A 21,905-nucleotide genomic window follows, 5' to 3' on the forward strand; every position below is an offset into this window, starting at 1 on the left:
CGCCAAATTGAAGGACTAACGAGTTCTGTCCCCTAGTTGTTTTAAGCTTGTAATAGATTCAGATTAAGTATGCTAATTAGATATGTGCGCATAAAAAGTGCGCACAAATCTCAGTGTGTAATTTTAAATTCTTATTGTGTAATTTCAAATTCTCAGTTTGTGTTTTTCAGTTTATTTTTCACCTCAGCGTGTCTTTTTGAAATCTCATTGTGTAATTTTCAATTCTCAGTGTGTAGTTTTCAATTCTCAGTGAGTAATTTTCAATTCTCAGTATGTGTTTTTCATTTTTTGTAATCTCAGTGCATTTTTATGAAATCTCAGTGTGTTATTTTTAATTCTCAGTGTGTGTTTTTAGGTTTTTTAATCTCAGTGTGTGTTTTTTTTTAATTCTCAGTGTGTAAATTTTTCGAAAAAATGGTTTAAACATAGTTTTGACGAGAACGGCTTGCCATAGAGATCTTCAAGATTGTAGTTGTATATAATTGAGGGTTCGATTTCTTCTCAATGATCTAGTTATAGAATCAATTAACTGTACAAAACTTTGCATTGTTTGAAATATTAATAATTTTCTACCCCAAGGATTTGATTACCTTAGCTGTATTTAGGAATTTTTGATCCTCAGTGCTCTTCAACTTACTTTATTTGGCCTTTTTAATTTTTTTTTATTCGAGCCTCACTGATGAGTTTTTCTTAGACGAAAGCTTTTTCCAAAGTATCATAAAATTCTATAAAGATTTGCCAACGTGATTGACGTCTAACACACGTTAACACCAGGACCCAGCTGGTCTTCTTTAGTAAAATATAACCAAGGGTTAAATCATTTAACAAATGGTTACGTAACACGGGGTTAAAATTCTGTTACTTAACCTCTTTTTAAAAGATACAAAAAGGAGAAAAAAGACTGTAAAACGTAATATAGTTTAAATTTGTTTATTGCTAAAATTCAATGTAGGTTTTACAAAGATAATAAATGTAAAAAAAAATCTTTAACGACATACTGAATCTAAATGTTGACGCCGCCGACTACTGATGGTAGAGGTATGTAATATTCATTAATTTTGGCGTATTGTGAGTATTCGTAAAAAAACAAAAGAGGGGCATTCTTAAAAAGCAAAAATATCTAATGTATGTGAAGCTATGCAAGATCGTTCAAACAATGGTAATGGATGTCGTTTAATGCAAAATTTGACAAAAAATGTACAATTTGCAATTTGTATCAAATTTCTTTTGAACATTGAATAATTTCTATTGTATAAATTTATGGAAAGATTTTCGAAAGCGTTAGAAATATATTATTGTTTTGATATTCACATCCAAGTAAGTTATATAAACCTTCAGATTTTGATGTTTTTTTAAGTGCCAGTCTTTGTAAGACCAGGTAATTTTGAAAAAAATCAAAACATGGCCGAAAAAAACCCACCGACCTAACCATCCTATTTTGAAGTTACCCTCATCCTGAGTTAGAAATGGTAGGTCTTTCGTTTTTGCGTGTCTTGTAATTCGAGAAATCTCTAGAAAATTTTTAGTTAGAATGATAGCAAATTACGCAGTTAGCTCTCCTTAATTGTAAATTTCTCGTGCGTTTCAACCAAATTATATCTTAAATTACCAGGACAGGAAAAGGAAACGAGTGTTATATTCGTGCACCATTATACATTTTGAACATAAATTAATATCAACTTGAGTTTGTCATGTTTTCACCACTGCCTGATTCTAAGACAGATTGGCACTTAACATATATTTATATTATATGTAAACACTACATTAAAAATGACATTTTGGTACCTCAGTAGTAAGTGCATAAGTAATGACATGATTTATAATATTGTAAAAAATGCCTTTTAATAAATGAGGAAATTATCATGAAAATTTAGTTTCAACTACTTCAGGCAAAGTTGAACATTTTACTATGACTTTTATGTCCCTTTTGGTCATACAGCTGCTCAAATTTGTGAGTATTAATACAAGGCTGGCTTTCAAAGCATTCCTATCGAAGTTTATAAAGTGTTATTGGTTAATATATACTTCAAAAAGTTTTTTTTCTATAATCACTCTCTAAGTATACGCCATATCGTTACCTCGTTTGTCAGATCCCTTCGTGTTGAAAAAAGTTTAGCAAGAATAAAAATTGTTTTCTTAACACCCGCGTCCAAGTTCAAATTTACAATTCAATAATTTAAAGTCAGTCATTCGTTTGAAAGTAATATCTTTTAAATGTGTTTTCAACATAAAACAGATCTATATTTTTATAACTATTAAACGTGTGCACGAATGTTATCTATTAAAGTACAGGTTTCGATTCCTTAAAATCATTTCATATACCAAATATAGTTGACCTATTGCTTATAATATTTGGAAAACAGATCAAAACACAAACATCTTCGTAAAGTATAGGTGAATTGGAATAACCGAAAGTAGAAAACTAATTAAAAAAAAGAAGTATAAAGTAGCACATTTCAAAACAAATATCACAATGTTTTCATAAAGGAACTTTTATACATTGGTATTGTGTTTAATGATGTCATACAATGACAAACAAACACGAAACATATTTCCATGTGCCTGTCCCAAGTGAGCAAATCCAACAGTATTTGTCATATGTCATATCTTAATGTTTTTGGTTATTTGGGGAATTCACTATATAATAATAATAATAATAATAATAATAATAATAATAATAATAATAATAATAATTATAATAATAATAATAATGTTGTTAATGTATTTAACAATCAACTATATGCCATATTATGATAATAATAATATTATAATTATTATCATAATATGGCATATATTTGATTGTTAGATACATAAACAATTTTTATAGACTTGGGAATATTTAGTGATTGAAATAGTGTATGGACACGTGTCTCTTGTTGAAGACGGTATGTTGCCCTCTTTATGACTTTTGTTTATTTTTGTTGTTGGGTTGATGTCTCATTGACACATACCCCACACCTCCTTTTATTCAAAATAAATGTTCTTTTCTCCAATTATCATTTCTATTATATATGAATTTCAAAACTATTCTGTGTGCAATTTATGCATGCTCAAACAAAAAAGAGTTTTAAACCAATAAAAATAGTTACAGGTTAATGTCCCTGTTTTTGGACATTAACTTCCTTGTTAGAATTCCTTCTCGTGGTCTCAGGAGACGTTCAAAATTATAATGGTAAGAATGTTTAAAAGTTGCTGCTTATATTTTGAGTTCAGGATTCTTACATAAAAAGATATGGCAACATCTAGGCAGCAAAAACTCTTCATTTGTTAAAACAGAAAGAAGAAATTTTACAAATGAAAGGCAAATATTGGCTAGCTACTTGGTATATTTTAATTCACAAAGACAGAGAAGGATTTTTAAGTTTGAAACAGCTTCAATATTTTCAAGAAATATTTTTGTATAGTTATAAACATCACATGAAAATTTTTCTTTTCAAGTATAATGAATGGGCTTTTCCTATACATTGGTACCACACTGTTAAATATATTCAACACTATTAAGTGCATGGAGACTACTATTAAAAATACTTCAAGCTGGTACTCCAGCTGAAATATGTAGTCAGGAAGGAGATATGTTAAGAATCCCTCAATTTGCAAAAACTAGTTTAATTTTTGAACCCTGTCCGAACTTGGATAATTCTATTTATATATCAATAAATTTGATATTATGGTTAATTTAGTATGGAAATGTTATTGTTTTATGTTGCTGATTGTTTTAATTATATCTTGTCCTGCTTTGGTCATTATAGAACTATTGTGTTACGTTGGAATTTTGATATTTTCAGTTGATTTTATTCATTGTCTAGACAAAGGGCAATTGCAAGCTCAATATATGGTAAGGACACTTGTGTTTTTATTGATATCCTTAAAATGACCTCTATATTATTGTTGATTTTGTGTTGTTCATTTGATATATCATAGACAAATACTCAACATCTCGCAATGATGGACATATTTAATACAAATATTGCAATTTAACATATGTTTTTTTTGGTAGAATTAGATATGAACAACAGCCTCCTAAATATATATTTAATTTACATAAAACATCTTTGTATAAGACATCCTTGTTTGTAAGGCTGCTGTCCATAACTTATTATGAATGGGAAAATCTCAAAATGAGGGAAGAATGAAGGACTTATGCATGGCAAACATCAATTATAGTATTACACAAATCAAAAGGATTCGGTTTTGGTTTAGATTTTTTTTATCCAAGGGACCAAAAATGAGGTAATATCAAGGTGTCTACTTTAGCTATTTAAAATCAAAATTGTAGAAATCTTTAAATTATGAAGAAGCCTTTCCAAAGGTTTTTTTTTTTATTTCAAAGTCATCTCATACCAGAAGGAAGTAACAAACCTAACACTTTTTAAAGTAATCTTAAATTTGAAGTAAAGAACTATCAACCATAAAAATATTTCAACACAACAGAATGTCTAATTTTTTAGATATGTAACTGACACAATAGATTAAAGGGTCATTGGTAGCGTTATTTACCAAAAAAAGTAATCAATCGAAATGTTTTCAAGAATACACACAATGCAATCAAAACCTTCGCTACCATTGTGAGTACACACAGCATAATACAGTGATATGAACATCCATGCCTGTGTCAAGTAGTTTGTCAATAATGTATACCCGGAAACTCAAGCGACTTTACCCCTCACCGCTTTGATTCATATTTCCTTTATCCATGAACTTGAGGTCAGGGAGAAATGACATATGCCACATAGAAAAATTAAGCTATATGGTATCTGTATATAAGGTTTGAATTTTCAAGTTCTTTTCTCCTCATGAATATATAACTTTATAAAATGATTCATCCCATTATATCTATGGATAAGCAGCCTTATTGCGATGCTGTTTCATAGAAATTTTTCAAGTAACACACAATAACATACAGATGCAAACAATTTTATCTGTCATCAACTATTAAATTTCAGACAGAAAAGACAATGGCATCATCATTTTGTAAAGAAGTTTGTACACTCTGTCAAGACGAAGCTGTATCAAACCAGGCAGTCACATGGTGTACAGAATGTGAAATTTTCTTTTGTATGGATTGTGACAAACATCACAAAAAGTCACCATCATCTAAATACCACAAAATTATGTCTACAGAAGAGTACCACAAGCTACCTGCATTCATGCAAGAAATAAGCAGCCAGTGTCAAGAGCATAATAAAAAGTTTGAACTCTATTGTTCCTTCCATGCATGCCCTTGTTGTGTCCAGTGTGTTACCAAACATCAGAAATGTCAAGACATCAAGCCACTGTCAGATATCCTCACAAATGTAAAATCATCTGCCTCAGTCCAACTACTTGAAAAAGATTTAAAGGACCTAAAGGAAAACTTTGGTGAGATTGTAAAGTTTTTGAAACGCAGGATCAATACAAACAATATTCAGAAAACAGCAGCAATTAAAGTCATTCATACTATGAGGAGGTCATTAGATCATTACCTAAATAGACTAGAACAGCAAATTCTTGGAGACCTGGAATCTAAACACTCAAAGCTGAAACTCAATATGAACACTCTTCTTAAACAATTGGAACACAGAAAAGTTAAGCTACACACACTGCAGGAAGAATTTTCCAAAATGACACTATATGCCAATGAATTACAAATGTACATTGGTTTGAGAGAAATTGAGAAGACAACATCTCAAGCAGCGAAATACATAGAAGATGTAGAGAGTGCTGGCCTCTTGAATGAAAAAAACTTGGAAATTAAAATATCATCTTCTTTACAATCAATCTTACAAGATGTTAAATCATTTGGAGATATAAATATCACAACTAGTTCTTCTACTGTGCAAATCAAGGCCGGGAGAAAGGATCAGGCTCAACGTTTAGTTCCGACTGTCCTTGGAATTGAAAATATTGAGCTATCATTAATGAAGTCAGTGACGTTTGCCGAAGAGATTGGCCTTGTATATATAAATTGCTGTAGATTATTACCTGGTGGGAAAATTTTAATCCTCGATTTCAATCAAAGCCAACTATTGCTTTTCAGTAAAGATGGCATCTTCATGAGAATTGTGGTGACATTTGAAGGCTCTCCACATAATCTTTGCATTGTTAGAAATAATACAGCAGCCATTTCATTAGCAAGAATAGAGCAGTTAGCACTGGTTGATATAGAAAAGAACAAAATCATTAAAACAATTGAACTTTCTCATGACTGCCGTGGAGTAACGAGTGACAGTCAAATTTTGGTAGTCATTGGTGAAAAAAAATGTACTATAGTTAATCTGAAAGATATGTCCCATAAAATCTTAGAAGGAGTTGGCGGAAACTATATTTCTATATTCAAAGAAAAGATTTACTGCACTGGCTTGATTGAACAAAAAGTGAGTTGTTACCAAACGACTGGAGAACCTCTGTGGACATTTATGCACAATGATATTAAATCTCCGACTGGACTTGCATTGGACATTAATGGCTTTGTTTACGTGGCTTCTTTTGAAACAAATAAAATTGTAGTGGTGTCACCTGATGGAAAAACAAGTAAAACAATACTTTCAGATGCTAATGGAATAATTAATCCTACAGGACTAGACATAAACAGAGGCACAGGAATGATGGTTGTTGCTTGTTCAATGAGTGGTTATTTACCAAAAATGTTGCTTTTTAAAACTTAAAAAATATGTTAATTGTAGAACCATATCAAAGATGTTAAATGTCTTTGTCAGGAGCAAGCTTCAGTTCTAAATATCTCAATTTTTCTCATTTCAAATATTTCGGTATTTACAGTTGAATAATTTTCAATGAATCTGTCTGAAATAAAGCAGGTACAAAAATGTATTGAATATTGAAGAAAATTAAGAATATGGCATGAATGTGTCTACATGTCACCATGCCATGTAGGCACTATTACATTTCCAGATTTCGTTTCTATGTATGTTGGCGTTTGTTTTTGTTGCACTTCAGTTTTCCTGTTGTTCCTTTGTTTTCCTCTTATGGTTGATGTGTTTCCCTCGGTTTTAGTTTGTGACCCGGAATTGTTTTCTCTCAATCGATTTATGGCTTTTGAACACCGGCATACTACTACTACTGTTGCCTTTATTTAGGAACCCAAATACCCGAGTCAAAACTCTAATTTGGCCTACTTTGTAAAACGTTCAAATCCCAATGAACATGTTAAAATGAAGGCTTTTTTATTTTTACTTTGAAAACTTCGGGTTTCTCAAAAATGAACGTTACATGACCAATTCCTGAGGAATTTGCAGTTTTGACTTATTACAATGGTTGCAGTTTTTAGCAGTTTTTAATCTTTAAATTATTATTATTGCGAAAGAAATGAAACATCTACAAAATCAATTTCTCTTGTTCAAGGTATTTAAACTTTTGTCAGTTCTTTTGTCCCATTGAATAAATACAATAGCTATGGTTCTCTGTGTAGTTTATTCACTTGGACCTTTAACTTTCTTCTAAGGGAAATCCATCACTCATTGATTAATTTACCTGAAGACAATATCTATCTGCTAAGTAAATCAAAATACATGTACCAATTCACAAATCAGCATGCAATGTTGTATTTATTCAATATCAATAATAGATTTTCAACTTGTTCAATATAACCACTAATTTAATCATTAAAAGTAGATTTTTGACAAATTTTTAGCATTGTTTTCCTCAGAAGGCCTTTATTTGAACATCGTTATTTTCAAGTTTTTAACTGGATTTCCGAAAGAAAAATCGGTTATTGATTAGGGGATGTACGGCGGGCGGGCGGGCGACTGCCAAACAGTGTCCGTTCATTAACATGAAAACGCTTTGACGAAATCTTTTCAAATTTAGATATGTTGTTTTCTTAATGAAGGTCAAGTCCGATTTTCACGATTTTAGCTTTTATAGTGTTGAGTTGTAGACCTTCCAATAGCGAAAAGTGATACTTAGACCGTTGTCTGTGCAATAACTTGAAAACTCTTCAGTGATCTCCATGGATGAAAATTTAACGATGGAAGAACTTTCACCATGACAAAACCCCACGTCTATAAAAAATATTTCATTCCTCCATTTCCATGTGAGGAATGGTGAATAGACTAATATATTGCTTATTATATTTATTTCATTATAAAGTAACCAATATTTTCATTAATTGTCATTCGTAATAATTCCAATGCCAAGCCTGCATGACTCCCCCTTAGCCAAGAATGACCACAAGCTGTCCTAAAGGTTCACATGTCGTTTTCTTGCTATTTTGGTATTTGTTTAGGGCTTAAAAATCGGGGGAGAGGGATAGTTTTTTCATTGTCAAATCAGAAGTCTTGAGCCGGTATCGACGATTTGCTGCATCAACAACAAGTTTTGTACCCGTTTTGTAAAACGTTGAAGAAAGATTTGGAGGGTAAACGTTTACAACTTAAAATGCTTTAATGACTTTAAATTTCAAATTTCATAGTAATATACTATGCAACATGCATCTTGCGATTCTGAATGGAAAAACCGGATGCTTAATTTTCCAAACATTAGAATATGTTTTCTCTGAAATTTTGAGTCAGTAATGAGGAAACTTTTTACGAATATGTTTTGAGGTTTAAAAAAATAAATAAATATAGGTACTCATCAGAGAAAAAAAATGAAATTATTATCAAAAATAAATTAAAATTAAGAAAACAATTAAATCCTAGGTTTCGAGACTTGTGTAGTTGGCAAATAATCCATTGCAGCTTGACACACATGTATCTGCCTTATTGATAAAATTTACTTTGGCATCAATGTCTATTGTCCTACATTGTGGACCAAATTGTAATGAAAATCCTGCAGTTGAAAGCTTTGTGTGCATTTTTCCATTATGATATGGTTAGTATAATAAAAAATGTAGATATAATTAAATATGGTTTGTTGTAAATTGTAGTTTTTTTTTATATTCCAGTTATCCCATAATATGCAGTATTGCACGCAAAAAAAAAAAAAAAAAACCAGCGATACATTATTAATTGTTATTCTTCAGATTTTTTTGGATGAAAATGAGATGAGTGAACAATACCTGTAGTTCTTTCTTAGAATTGCCAAATCATTGATGAGCAGCTTAATATAGTGTGAGGACACAAGTTGATATTTTGTAATACATTTTACCTTCTTATCTAAGGAGTAAATCATTATCTTTCTTCATTTGAACATTTAAGTTTCGTAAAAATGCAGCAAAAATTCAGAAAAAAATCACAATGAATGAGGTGATTATTTGGAATTTATTTTTTAAAAAATGCAACCAAGAAATGTTAGAAGTCAGTGAGTCAGAACTTAAAGAAATCCATTTCGGAGTGGCCTTAACTGATATTGGTATTCAATATAATTATTCGCATATAAAATAAATGTAATGAATTTTTATTTAGTTTGCCAACTACAGTACTAAAATTGCTTTAACAATTTGCTTGGGGTAATGTTGGACATTTACTTTACAGTTAAGAATCCAGCACATGTGTCGTGATCATATATGAATAATAGGTAATGTGGGATATATTTCAACTAGACAGCAACCAATTGACACAAGTCCAAAAGACATCATGGTCAACCTAGTCTTCAACAATTAACAAATGTCTTTAAAATACTTGAAGTTATAAATCATCATTTACGTTATCGATTGGCATGTTGCTGTCTCGTAGAAGCTTAGTCCAAAGTTATATCTTATATTACCATCATTTACACGGTCTCGTTACTTTGAGAGTTCATACCATTCCCTCAAATTTTTTTTACCTTGATTGTTATTTTCTTAAGGATGTTGGCTCCTCTTGTTTTTGATTTTTTGCCAGATATTTGGAATCCTCTGGTTTTATCCATCTAGTGCCATTAAAAATTTTGCCCGCTAACCCCTACTTTTCTTTTCTAAATTTTATAACATATAGTTTAAAAAGACTTATTTGAAAATCTTATAAAATCTTGTTATTTTTTTCATAGCTTTTGAAAGAAAAAAGGAGCCAATGTAATATGCAGGAAAAATCTAGAGAGAATAATTTTCCGCCAAATTTTCAATGGCTTATATCTCGAAAACAAGCACAGGGACCCTACATTTTTTTCTGCTTTTTTAGTTCCGTTATTTATATACTATCATTTTATAACAGTCTTTTAAAAAGTTTGTTATTTTGAAACACAGAAGGGGAACATCCTTAATTGATTTATGAGATTTGAACATCCGTAAACTACTGAGCCTCTATTATCTAATTTTCCTCATGTAGACAATACGGAGATCTTTAAGGAATTAAACCACTAATTCATAACCCCATTGCTTTCTATGTTAAATTTCTGCATTTTCAAGTATTAATGGCTACTTTGTCTCAAGTTCAAATAAAGTGGCAGTCATTTCATGTCAAAACTATACCTTATCTAGACGTGTGCTGAAAAAGTCAACATACCTTTAATTGCATACTAGAGCGCACTGGTTCCTGGAAGTTTTGTAGTACAAAAACAGGTACTTCTGATCTGAACAACAGGTCAAATGTGCTCTCTTATTATAATTTTATATATTTTTTTCATTATTCAAAAAAAACTTTCAACAAGTACTTAAGCTTTCATTTGATACCAAAATTGCCAAAATATTTTACTTATTGACAAAGTTACAGCTATGCTAGGAACTATTTTGTTTAAAATATGTACTACTTTCTTGTATGTTCTTTCTGACCAGGCCCGAATCAGCGGTTCTATACCTTAAGATTGTAATTGTATATCATAGAGATTCTCTTGCTAATAATCTAATTAGAGAGTCATTTTATCAGAGAACGGGTTTTCAGCAATGGTCTCTGCTAAATATTTTTCAACAGGATGCATATGATAACCAATACCCTTTGTTATTTCTTCGTTTCATAGGTAGAAACAAATTGTAAAGGGTTCTACGGAACCCTGTGTCTAGACTCTGCTTACTGCTGTCAGTGTAAAAGTGTAATGCTGACTGTAAAAAGAAAGTGCATTTATCAGTAAGATACTGAAATTATTTCTAAAATCTAACTTTATAATTCTGATGCTATTTCTTGATTTTGAAGATTAGTTTCTGCCCAATTTTCATAACAATTAATAAAGGTTTATAAATCTATCATGTCAAAATATTTAATCCCATACTGAAGTAAATATTAAATGCAAAATAGTCCACCTATCAGTAAAACACTGAAATACAAAACATTCAAAGTCAATTAACCATAGTACTCTCAGATCTGTACTTTGTTACTTGTTTGTTGTACCACATACCACAAACTACATCTTCTTATTTTTAAAATGACTGAAGGTGCAGGGCCAAATAACCTCAATGGAAATGACAATGCAAATGCCAATAAAACTGCATACAGAATACCATTGCCTAATTAAAAGTGGTTCTCTTTAAACTAACCTAAACACAAACTTTAACTTGTAAACAAAGCAAAAGTTTTAAAGTCAATGAACAGGGCCATATAACCTCCATGGAAGTGAGACTTGCAAATGCTTATACGATTGCATACAAAATACCATTGACTTAACATCACTGGTTCAAATTAAACTGATCTAATCACAAACCTTAACATGTAAACTATGCAAAATTTTCAAAGTCAATAGACCATAACTGAGGGAAGGGAGCCAAATCATTTCTATGGAAATAAGATGTGCCAATTCTTATACATCTTCAACAAGTATAATAGACCTACCACTAATGGTTCCCCTTAAACTGACCTTATCACAAACTTATACATTGCTGATACCTCCACTGCCAAAAGAGCACACTGAAGTCATGCTTTTATAACTTCATTCAAACGAGACAAAGGTGACATAATTTGTGGCAAAATAGTCAGTGTTTGGGTAATAACATGATTTATAATATTGTAAATTTCCGCTGGATAAATAAAGAAATTATTTAGAAACTTAAGTTCCAACTACTACAGATAAAGTTGAAAATTATACTTTGCCTTTTAGGTCCTTTTTGTCATATAGCTCCCAACATATTTTTTTATATAAACATTGTTGGCTTTCAAATGTTTAGATTTGAGCATTCATGATAATGCAATTAAACCAAAATAAAACATTAAAATATTGAACTTTTTAATTTATATTATAAAAAAGAAAAAATGTAGTTGGTTAAAATGATGGAAACATGAATGATTCCAATTTCAATATACACTGAACATGATTTTGGAATAACCTTCATCGACCAATTTTAGAGAAGGACACATAAAATGATAGTCAGCATGAACACCAAATGTTCCTAATTAGCTATAGAGCTTTGGCGATATTTAAATTTTGTATATCTATTGAGAAGATACGAATCAAGGTAAATAACAAAAACTGATGGAATCGCATGAACAGTTTCTCTACAGCACAGCCATTAACATTTGGGCAGAAGAAGTTGCCTCCTTAGTTTAAGTACAATAACATAAAATATTGTAAAATATAACAAGATGAGCCTTTTTATATAAAAGTTTAAGGTAAATTTAGCATTATAACAGACAAAGTGTGTCAATTTATGTTATATAAGGAAAAAATAAATGATGTGGTATGATTGCCAATGAGACAACTCTCCACCAGAGACCAAATGATGTACAGGTTTAATGTTTTTACTCAATATTTTTTTTCCTTTTACAAAACATTTATCACCTGGCATATTTTTTCTGCTAGTTGTTGACCTGTTGTAATGACATTTAAACAAAATTACTGTAATTTTTAATGTCAATCTTTTGATGTCGCATGTATAAAAATTACTAAAAACATTTTATTTCCTTCTATGGTGGACAGAGTAACAATTGGTGTATAAAACACATAATTAATACACAAACTGCGCTATGGGCATATGATACGCCTATCCAAAGCAATACTCATGAAATTTATTGTGAGGTATTTGAAAATAAAAGTGAAAATTGTAAAAAGTATATTAACCCTCAGGACAACATTCTTAAAATTTTGGTAAAGTTTGTGAAGTAAATCGATCAAAGCATGCTTTAGAAAGTGAGCGACATGTGAAACTGTTTCATCCTCCAATAATTTTGAAGTATGAAGAAAACTGCTTGAGGCAAACTAGAGATAGCTGATGACTTTTCAAATATTTCTTTTTTCATAACAAATCAGTAAAAACATATTCTAAGACATCCATTCTAAATAATTTGGTTAAGGTTAGAGTAAATTCTTCAAGACATGCACAAGTTAATTCACGACACGTAAATGCTATACAGAAATGGTAACAAGGGAATACCATATGTGAGGTGTTGACAAAAGTATCAAAAGAAATTGCAAAAAAAACATTAATTTAATAAACATAAACAATAAATTATGAAACAATCACTTACAAACGTACATACAATTGATTAGTATATACTACAAAAAGATTTTTTTCTTTTAAAAATAACACTCTTAGGCCAACCAAAATTGTTACATACTTCATTGGATTTACTGTGTGGTGAAAATTGTCAGCAAGAAAAAAGATTTTTTGCATAAAAATTCTTTGTCCGTGTTCAAATTTACACATCAATAATTTTAAGTCAGTCATGCAGTTAAAAGTAATATCGCTTAAACGTAGTTTTTTCGACATTAAAAAAGATCTAGATTTTTTAGAAAACAAAACATGTGTATGAATGTTTATTGTCTAAGCCAAAATATGTCATCTACAATGCTGGCTGGTAATTTCTTCTATCCTACACAAAGCGAACTAACTGCATAGACTTGTCTTTTGAAGTACAGGTCTTGATTCCAAATTTGTGCCTACAAGACCCTTGTCACTTTCAATATTGATATTTAGCAGGCTTTAATTATGTTTATATCCAAATCTAGTTATTTCTATCACTGTTTTGATTTGTTGTAAATATATTTTTCAGCAAGGATAAAAAAGTTCTCAATCTTATATATGTATCATTCATAATTTTTTCATAATTAGTCATTGTTTAAGCTATGAATCATTGTGATAGAGGCCAAAATATCCTAATTTGAAATTTTGGCCAGAAATAGGGGCTCAATTGGGGCCTTATGGAACCTTCTCCTTTGCAGTAAATATAATGTTGACAATAAAATGGAATGAATTTAGTGTGGAGAATTCATGAGCAAATATACCATACATGTAATACTCGTGTAAACTATCAGCAGATTCTATATCAATAAACATTTTTACATAAAGAAGTCAAAGTTAGCACTCCATGATAATAACTACTCTACAAAATTCTTTTTAGAAGACAGAATGAGTATTATCAGCACCTTTGGTAATGTACTCTAGTCTATTATACAAATATGTTTAATGCTGCATTAGTAATTATAATTCAGTATGTCTTTTTGTAGTAAAGTTAAAATGATCAATATTAGTAGAGTATTGAGAATCCCAGTCTCTGTAAAATATATCCTCTAATTGTTTTCGTACATTTCCAGGCTCTGCCGTCACGTTCTGATTTACAATCAGTCCTATACCTCCTGTGTCAATGAAATAATCTCCTGACCAGTTAGATGTTCCTGAAAAAGAAAGTATCAGTGGTTTTTGTTGTTATGTTTTCTTCATTTATTGTTACTGCTTTGAATTTGTGGAATCACATACATTTGCAGCAAAGATTAGGGGAATGGTTGAGCACTCACAATTGGTCTTATCCTATCACATTCTATATGTGCCTGTCCTAAGCTGAGGGCCAATGGTTGTCCTCAGTTGCTATCTGCTATATTTCTTTTTTGTAAATTAGGCTTTTGGTTTTTTTTTTATTGAATTGTATCAGATTCTGTCATGTCTGGGGCTTTTATAGCTGATTTATATGGTTTAGGTTTTGCTCATTGTTGTGGATAACCTATAAATATTTAAATCCACTTCATTTAGTTTTTTTTGGATAGTTGTCTCATTGACAATCATAACACATCTCCTTTACACTCAACCTTTTAACCTTTTCGTATATCATAAATTAAAGCTTCTCATATTTGAGCATGCAGTGAGTTGCAGTAATTCATTTTGTTTGCATACAGATAATTAAATTAAGAAGTATCATGTTTATGGGTTCTATGCACATTTAATGATTTATTTATAGGAACGCTCAGGGCCAACAATTCTAACATCCACAGATGTGGAGGACTAATGAAGTACTGCAAAATCAATCATGAATTCTGAACATTGTGCAAAGCTTTATTTGAAGAATAGGTATGTATGCTGAAATCAAAGAATCGCCGCCTATCTCAAACTTCGATGAAAATGACAAAATTGAGGATACCCTCAGGGGCTAAAAGTCCACAAGCAGAGTGAGGTTCAAACTTTCAATAATTGTACCCACAGAAAGAGCCGTTTTCGTTTATAAGAACCATGCTGTCTGTAAAGCTGTCCATTATATATACTGTATAAGCTACTAATTTACAGTTTAAATTTTTTTTTATAAAATGAAGCAAAATGGATGTACTCTTTATAAATGATTTCATATGGATAATTCAATATTGTAGACTGCCAAAAAAAGACATGTTACCAATATAAGCTGTTTTATCTGTTACCATATATTTATTATGATTTACTCTGGCAAATGGTATTTTCTTCTGACTCTCTGTGAAAGCTGGTACTACAAACATTCTCTGTAAATACACAAGTAAAGAAAATTTAAACTCAACTCTGTCCAACTTATGGGCATGTGGCTTTTGAATGTCTATTTTGGTAAACTTATGCTGTTTTGAACACAGGCTGATATGCATAAAACTACTTAAATTAAGATTTGTTCCGAACAGACAGATTTTTCTACATGTCCTACGATAAATTAGTACTACAATTGGATATCTTAACATAAGTGGTTTTATGCATACCAGCCCAGGACCATAAATTAAAGTTAAAACTGTGTAAAATAGTCACATTAACATGTATTTCACTCATTTAAACTTTTCTTGTGTTTTCAACCATGAAAATGTGGTCCAGATCAGGTGTCAACCTGCATAAAAAAATGTGAAAAGAAGTATTTCTAGTTGTTAATGCTGTATTTGTTGTCATCTTGGCAAATGTAAGACTTGTAAAATAAATAAAAATTGTACTTCATTTTACTAAATTTTAATGAGGTCTCACCACTTCAATGTTAGTATGGACTCCATAATCAGAATATTTCAGTATATTCAATGACTTCAGATACAAAGGCATTTCTTCCCACGTATTATTCCAATAACTTATTAAAAGCTTGACTGATATCCTCCTGTCAAAAGCAGCCTTACGTAAAGCATCATCTATTACTGGCCAGTATCTATTAAAATAAAAAAGATTGGACATGATTTCATGAATTTCTGCACCATTGAAATATTTTAAGTAAAAATTTAAACGCGAAAATATAGACTCTATACATTTTTTTTCAAGGAAACCATTTTTTACTTTCATTGAACTTGTTCCTCGATGTTTAATAGTGTCATTAGGTAAATCAACACTCTCAAACAAATCAAACCAGGTGATCATGTGATACAAATTGTAGAAATAAGAACAAACAATTGATTACCCGAACATAAACGTGGTAATGAACCTTCTGTGTCCCATTATTGCCAGTTTTGTTTTTGATGACATTGCAAAAATGGAATGTAATCACATGACTAAGTGTTTTGAAAAAAAAATTTTGAGCAAAATTAATAATTCCAATGAGCAACAAAAGAAATTTTGTTATTTTCAAAATAGAAGAAAGACAAAAATTCATATTTCGTCAGATCTGTCACCTACCATGCCTACATTTGCATTGCATTTAATTTGGAATTCAGCTTGAGATGTCGCTAAATTTTTCAAATTTAGGAGAGGAATTTCTATTCAATTTTGATGAAGCATTTCATTTGAATTTAAAAAATATAAAATATGGTAACGCATCATTGTGAAAATAAAATTTATTAACAGAAATTAGATTTTCAATTTAAAATGAGAAACAAGTGGCTCTCAAGAGCCTGAATCGCTCACCTGTATTTCAGAGGAGAAGATTTTTAAATGTTAGCAAACTTGATGAACAAATTGTGTAAAATTGTCTTTAAAGGGCAATAACTCCTTAAGGGGTCAATTGACAATTTTGGTCATATTAACTTTTTTGTAGATCTTACTTTGCTGAACATTATTGCTGCTTACAGTTTATATATATCTATAATAATATTCAAAATAATAACAAAAAACTGCAAAATTTTGTTAAAACTACCAATTTGGTGGCAGCAACCCAACAATGGGTTGTTCGATTCGTCACATTTGCTCTAAAAGATTTAGTTTTTGAGATATAAGCCAAAAACTGCATTTGATCCTTATGTTCTATTTTTAGCCATGGCGGCCATGTTTGTCGATGGATACAAACTTCGGATACAATTTATAAACAAGATACCATAAGGAACATTTAGTTAAAGTTTGAAGCTCATTGGCTCAGTAGTTTCAGAGGAGAAGATTTTTAAATGTTAGCAAACTTGAACAAATTGTGTAAAATTGTCTTTAAAGGGCAATAACTCCTTAAGGGGTCAATTGACAATTATGGTCATTTAAATTTTTTGTAGATCTTACTTTGCTGAACATTATTGCTGCTTACAGTTTATATATATCTATAATAATATTTAAATTCATAACAAATAAAATGCTCCGGCGCAGCTTGATACGACCGCAGAGGTCGAACCCTGAACAGTTGGGGCAAGTATGGACACAAAATTCAAGCTTGATACAGCACTGAATTTGGATTGTGATTAAATATTTGACACAGCACAGGTTTCTGACACAGAATGAATGTGGTCTAAGAACTTAAAATTTTTTAATTTACCTATTCAAACCAAATCATTATTATTTGCTTTTATATATAAATCAGAAATAACCAATTTAAAATGGAAAATTTTAAAGAAAAAAAAATCCCCCCCAAATTTTTTGAACCCCCTTATGATTCATCACTCCCAAACTCAATCCCAGCCTTCCCTTTGTGGTATGGTACCTGCAGTACAATTTCAGAGAGATCCATACACTTGAACACAAGTTATTGTCTGGAAACTAGTAAAATGCTTGTTTTTTGGCCCCAAATTCCTAAACGTTTAGGGAAATTACCCCCAAACTCAGACCCAGCTTTCCCTTTGTGATATGGAACCTTGTAGTACAATTTCATAAAGATCCATACACTTACACACAAGTTATTGTCCTGAAACTAGAAAAATGCTTGTTTTTTCCCCCTTTTTTTGCCCCTAATTCCTAAAATTTTGAAGCAATTACCCCCAAAATCAATCCCAGCCTTCCCTATGTGATATGGTACTTTGAAGTACAATTTCAGAGAGATCCATACACTTGAACACAAGTTATTGTCTGGAAACTAGAAAAAATGCTTAATTTTGGCCCCTTTTTGGCCCCTTATTCCTGAACGTTTTGGGCAATTACCCCCAAACTCAATTCCAGATTTCCCTTTGTGATATGGAACCTTGTAGTACAATTTTAGAAAGATCCATACACTTACACACAAGTTATTGTCATGAAACTAGAAAAATGCTTGTTTTTTGCCCTTTTTTTGGCCCCTAATTCCTAATTTTTTGAGGCAATTACCCCCAAAATCAATCCCAGCATTCCCTGTGTGATATGGAACCTTGTGGTACAATTTCAGAGAGATCCATACACTTGAACACAAGTTATTGTCTGGAAACTAGAAAAATGCTTATTTTTGGCCCCTTTTTGGCCCCTTATTCCTAAACATTTTGGGCAATTACCCCCAAACTCAATTCCAGCTTTCCCTTCGTGATATGGAACCTTGTAGTACAATTTCAGAAAGATCCATACACTTACACACAAGTTATTGTCATGAAACTAGAAAAATGATTGTTTTTTGCCCCTTTTTTGGCCCCTAATTCCTAATATTTTGAGGCAATTACCCCCAAAATCAATCCCAGCATTCCCTGTGTGATATGGAACCTTTTGGTACAATGTCAGAGAGATCCATACACTATCACACAAGTTATGTCTGGAAGTTACAAAAATGCTTATTTTTGGCCCCTTTTTGGCTCCTAATTCCTTAACTGTTGGTACCTTAACCCCCTAAAATCAATCCCAACCTTCCTTTTGTGGTATTGAACCTTATGGTAAAATTTCATAGAGATCCATTCACTTAAACTTAAGTTAGAGTGCGAAAACCAATGTGTCTTCAGACGACGACGACGACGCCAACATCATACCAATATACGACCAAACTACCAATTCGGTGGCAGCAACCCAACAATGGGTTGTTCGATTCGTCTGAAAATTTCAGAGCTGATAGATCTTTACCAAGTAAATAATTTTACCCCATGTCACATTTGCTCTAAAAGATTTAGTTTTTGAGATATAAGCAAAAAACTGCATTTGACCCTTATGTTCTATTTTTAGCCATGGCGGCCATGTTTGTCTATGGATACAAACTTCGGATACAATTTATAAACAAGATACCCTAAGGAACATTTAGTTAAAGTTTGAAGGTATTTGGCCCAGTAGTTTCAGAGGAGAAGATTTTTGAAATAGTTTACGACGACAGACAACAACGACGAAGACGGACGCCAAGTGATGGCATAAGCTCACATGGGGCCCTTTGGGCCCCGGTGAGCTAAAAAAACTTACTTCCTAGGTCTAGAGAATTGTGTAGTTGGGAAGTAATCCATTACAGCTATATACACAAATTTATCTGCTTTATGTATGACATCTACTATGGCATCAATGTCTACTGTCCTACCATTAGGACAAAATGGCGGAGGGGAACTCTGAAATGAAAATCATTCTGAAACTTTAGAATACCTTTATTTTATATGTCGTTATAATCATGATAATATTGTTTAATATTAAAACATAAATTGAAGAAACTATGTAGTAAATTTTTTTTTTACATAAATGAAGAAGAAGAAAAGAATGTACGACAGAGGTTAAATTAATTTGCATGGTGTGACAATAATATTTATACCGTATTCTACTGTGTAGTATTTTTGAAAATTCCTGTTATCCATTTTTATGTAGTACATGTATTGCCAAAAAAAAAATATATCCAATTAATTATTGTTCTTCAGATCTGTTTGGCTCTTTTGTGATAAGTGAGCAATATCTTTACATCCTTTTCTCAGAATTGACAAATCGACGAGTAGCTTAAAATAGTGTGAGGACACATTTTAATTGTTTATACATTTTTCCTTCTAATCTAAGAAGGGAATTATCATCACTTACTGACAGGTATGTTGTTGCAGCAGTGCCATTATACTGAATCTGCATGGAGGTGTTGCTATTTATATCAGTACTGAAAGATGAGGGCCAAGAAGAAGGAACAGTAGTACCTGGTACACCTAGGTACCAGTACACATCAAATAATTTTCCCATGTCTTTTGCCATACATGGACAATTATAAATGACTGCTCCTAGTTCTTTCACCTGCAAAAAATGAGGAATTGTATTTTGACAAATTTATATATATGAAAAGGGAATAACTATGTCATGTATGGTAGAAGGGGAATAACTAAGTCGTGTATGTAAGAAACAGGGATTACCTTTGTCATGTATGTAAGAAATGAGGATTACCTATGTCATGTATGAAAGAAATGGGGATACCTATATGTCATGTATAAACAAGGGAATTACAAAATATCTAAACATAAAGAATACAAAATTGATGTGCATTTAAATTGGTTACTTACACTATTCAAACAATATTACAGGGAATAACTGCAAATTAATTTATGAAAAAATAAGATTACTATCTGATGGAGGGTTTTATTAGTTAAAATGTTAATTAGAAGGTAGAAATCATAATCTATTTATATAATAATTTGTGACGAGTGAACCAACACCTTCTAACGGAAAAGCTGGTAGAGTAACCAAGATGGATACCGAAGTATGCTGCGGTTGTCTTAAAACCTCATGGAAATATAATATGTAGAGACAACAACATCTGGGTTACCGCAAGGTGATAGTTTTATTGAGTCTACATGTTTCGCCACTTACGGTGGCGTCTTCAGGACAATTTAAACATAGAAAACAAATACTGAAATACATAAAATGCGGTGCATATGGGGTTACAAAGGTTAACAAGACGTAACGTCACAATAATTGATTTGACAACTTTAAAATGAAAGTGAAAGTAAAAGTTAATAATGCATTGTCAGTGTCTTTTCCAAAATGGACAACACCTCACAGGACATTCCGTACCATTCCAAAAGGCTTCACTCGGAAAGAGGTACTACTTCCAATTGCGTCGGGAATGTTGTAAGATGTATGGTAGTCGCACATGTAGGGCATGGTGGAAGTTGTGGTGAATTGGTTACATTTTGCGGTTGTGGTACACTATCCATGTTGCAAGTTTATTTCAACAATAATCGTGCGGTTCTGCGGTTCAGTACGTTTTGCGGTACCACCTTACAACATTCCCGACGCAATTGGAAGTAGTACCACTTTCCGAGTGAAGCCTTTTGGAATGGTACGGAATGTCCTGTGAGGTGTTGTCCATTTTGGAAAAGACACTGACAATGCATTATTAACTTTTACTTTCACTTTCATTTTAAAGTTGTCAAATCAATTATTGTGACGTTACGTCTTGTTAACCTTTGTAACCCCATATGCACCGCATTTTATGTATTTCAGTATTTGTTTTCTATGTTTAAATTGTCCTGAAGACGCCACCGTAAGTGGCGAAACATGTAGACTCAATAAAACTATCACCTTGCGGTAACCCAGATGTTGTTGTCTCTACATATTATATTTATATAATAGATTAAAAGAGACTTAGAGGGAAATGTCTATTGATCATTATACTTGGTCAAATATGAAAAAGGTAAGGGTAGGTATAAAAATTAGTGAGTGAGGAACAAACAAACCCATCATAGCTTAATTTCTTTGAACAAGAATATAACTTTATCAGTCAAACTAATTTAGACACACATTTGAGTGGGAAACAACACTTTCTTTGCATAAGAGTAAAAGTTTACCAGTCAAACTGATTTAAACACATTTATTCATTTTCGTTCTGAAATGAGAAGTTTTCCAACCAAAAAAGTCAGATAAACATACATCAAATGAACATACAACTAATGTCCAGATA

General features: G+C 31.6%; 3 protein-coding genes across 6 annotated transcripts in view; 1 reads left to right on the top strand and 2 right to left on the bottom strand.

The window, feature by feature from the left end:
• The window catches only part of LOC127698854 (aftiphilin-like), a 538,231-nt gene that overhangs the window by 71,978 nt on the left and 444,348 nt on the right, over nucleotides 1-21,905 (bottom strand). The gene's annotated exons all lie outside the window — the stretch shown is intronic.
• LOC127698867 (uncharacterized) lies at nucleotides 3,113-8,802 on the top strand. The gene is made up of 2 exons (XM_052202569.1): nucleotides 3,113-3,172; nucleotides 4,944-8,802. The coding sequence occupies exons 1-2, from the start codon at nucleotides 3,170-3,172 to the stop codon at nucleotides 6,642-6,644; spliced, it is 1,704 nt and encodes a 567-aa protein (XP_052058529.1). The 5' UTR covers nucleotides 3,113-3,169; the 3' UTR covers nucleotides 6,645-8,802.
• Nucleotides 11,990-21,905, bottom strand: part of LOC127698875 (5'-3' exonuclease PLD3-like) — a 31,548-nt gene continuing 21,632 nt past the window's right edge. For all 4 annotated transcript variants that reach the window (XM_052202585.1, XM_052202587.1, XM_052202588.1 and 1 more), the window contains exons 6-10: nucleotides 20,042-20,242; nucleotides 19,448-19,587; nucleotides 15,956-16,127; nucleotides 15,375-15,477; nucleotides 11,990-14,391 (exon numbers count right to left, since the gene is read on the bottom strand). In XM_052202585.1, the coding sequence (XP_052058545.1) occupies nucleotides 14,198-14,391; nucleotides 15,375-15,477; nucleotides 15,956-16,127; nucleotides 19,448-19,587; nucleotides 20,042-20,242 (810 nt within the window). In that variant the 3' untranslated portion in view covers nucleotides 11,990-14,197. The remainder of the gene's footprint in view (nucleotides 14,392-15,374; nucleotides 15,478-15,955; nucleotides 16,128-19,447; nucleotides 19,588-20,041; nucleotides 20,243-21,905) is intronic.

Source organism: Mytilus californianus, unplaced genomic scaffold, assembly GCF_021869535.1.
Source record: "Mytilus californianus isolate M0D057914Y unplaced genomic scaffold, xbMytCali1.0.p SCAF_4, whole genome shotgun sequence".
NCBI classification, from domain to species: Eukaryota; Metazoa; Mollusca; class Bivalvia; order Mytilida; family Mytilidae; genus Mytilus; species Mytilus californianus.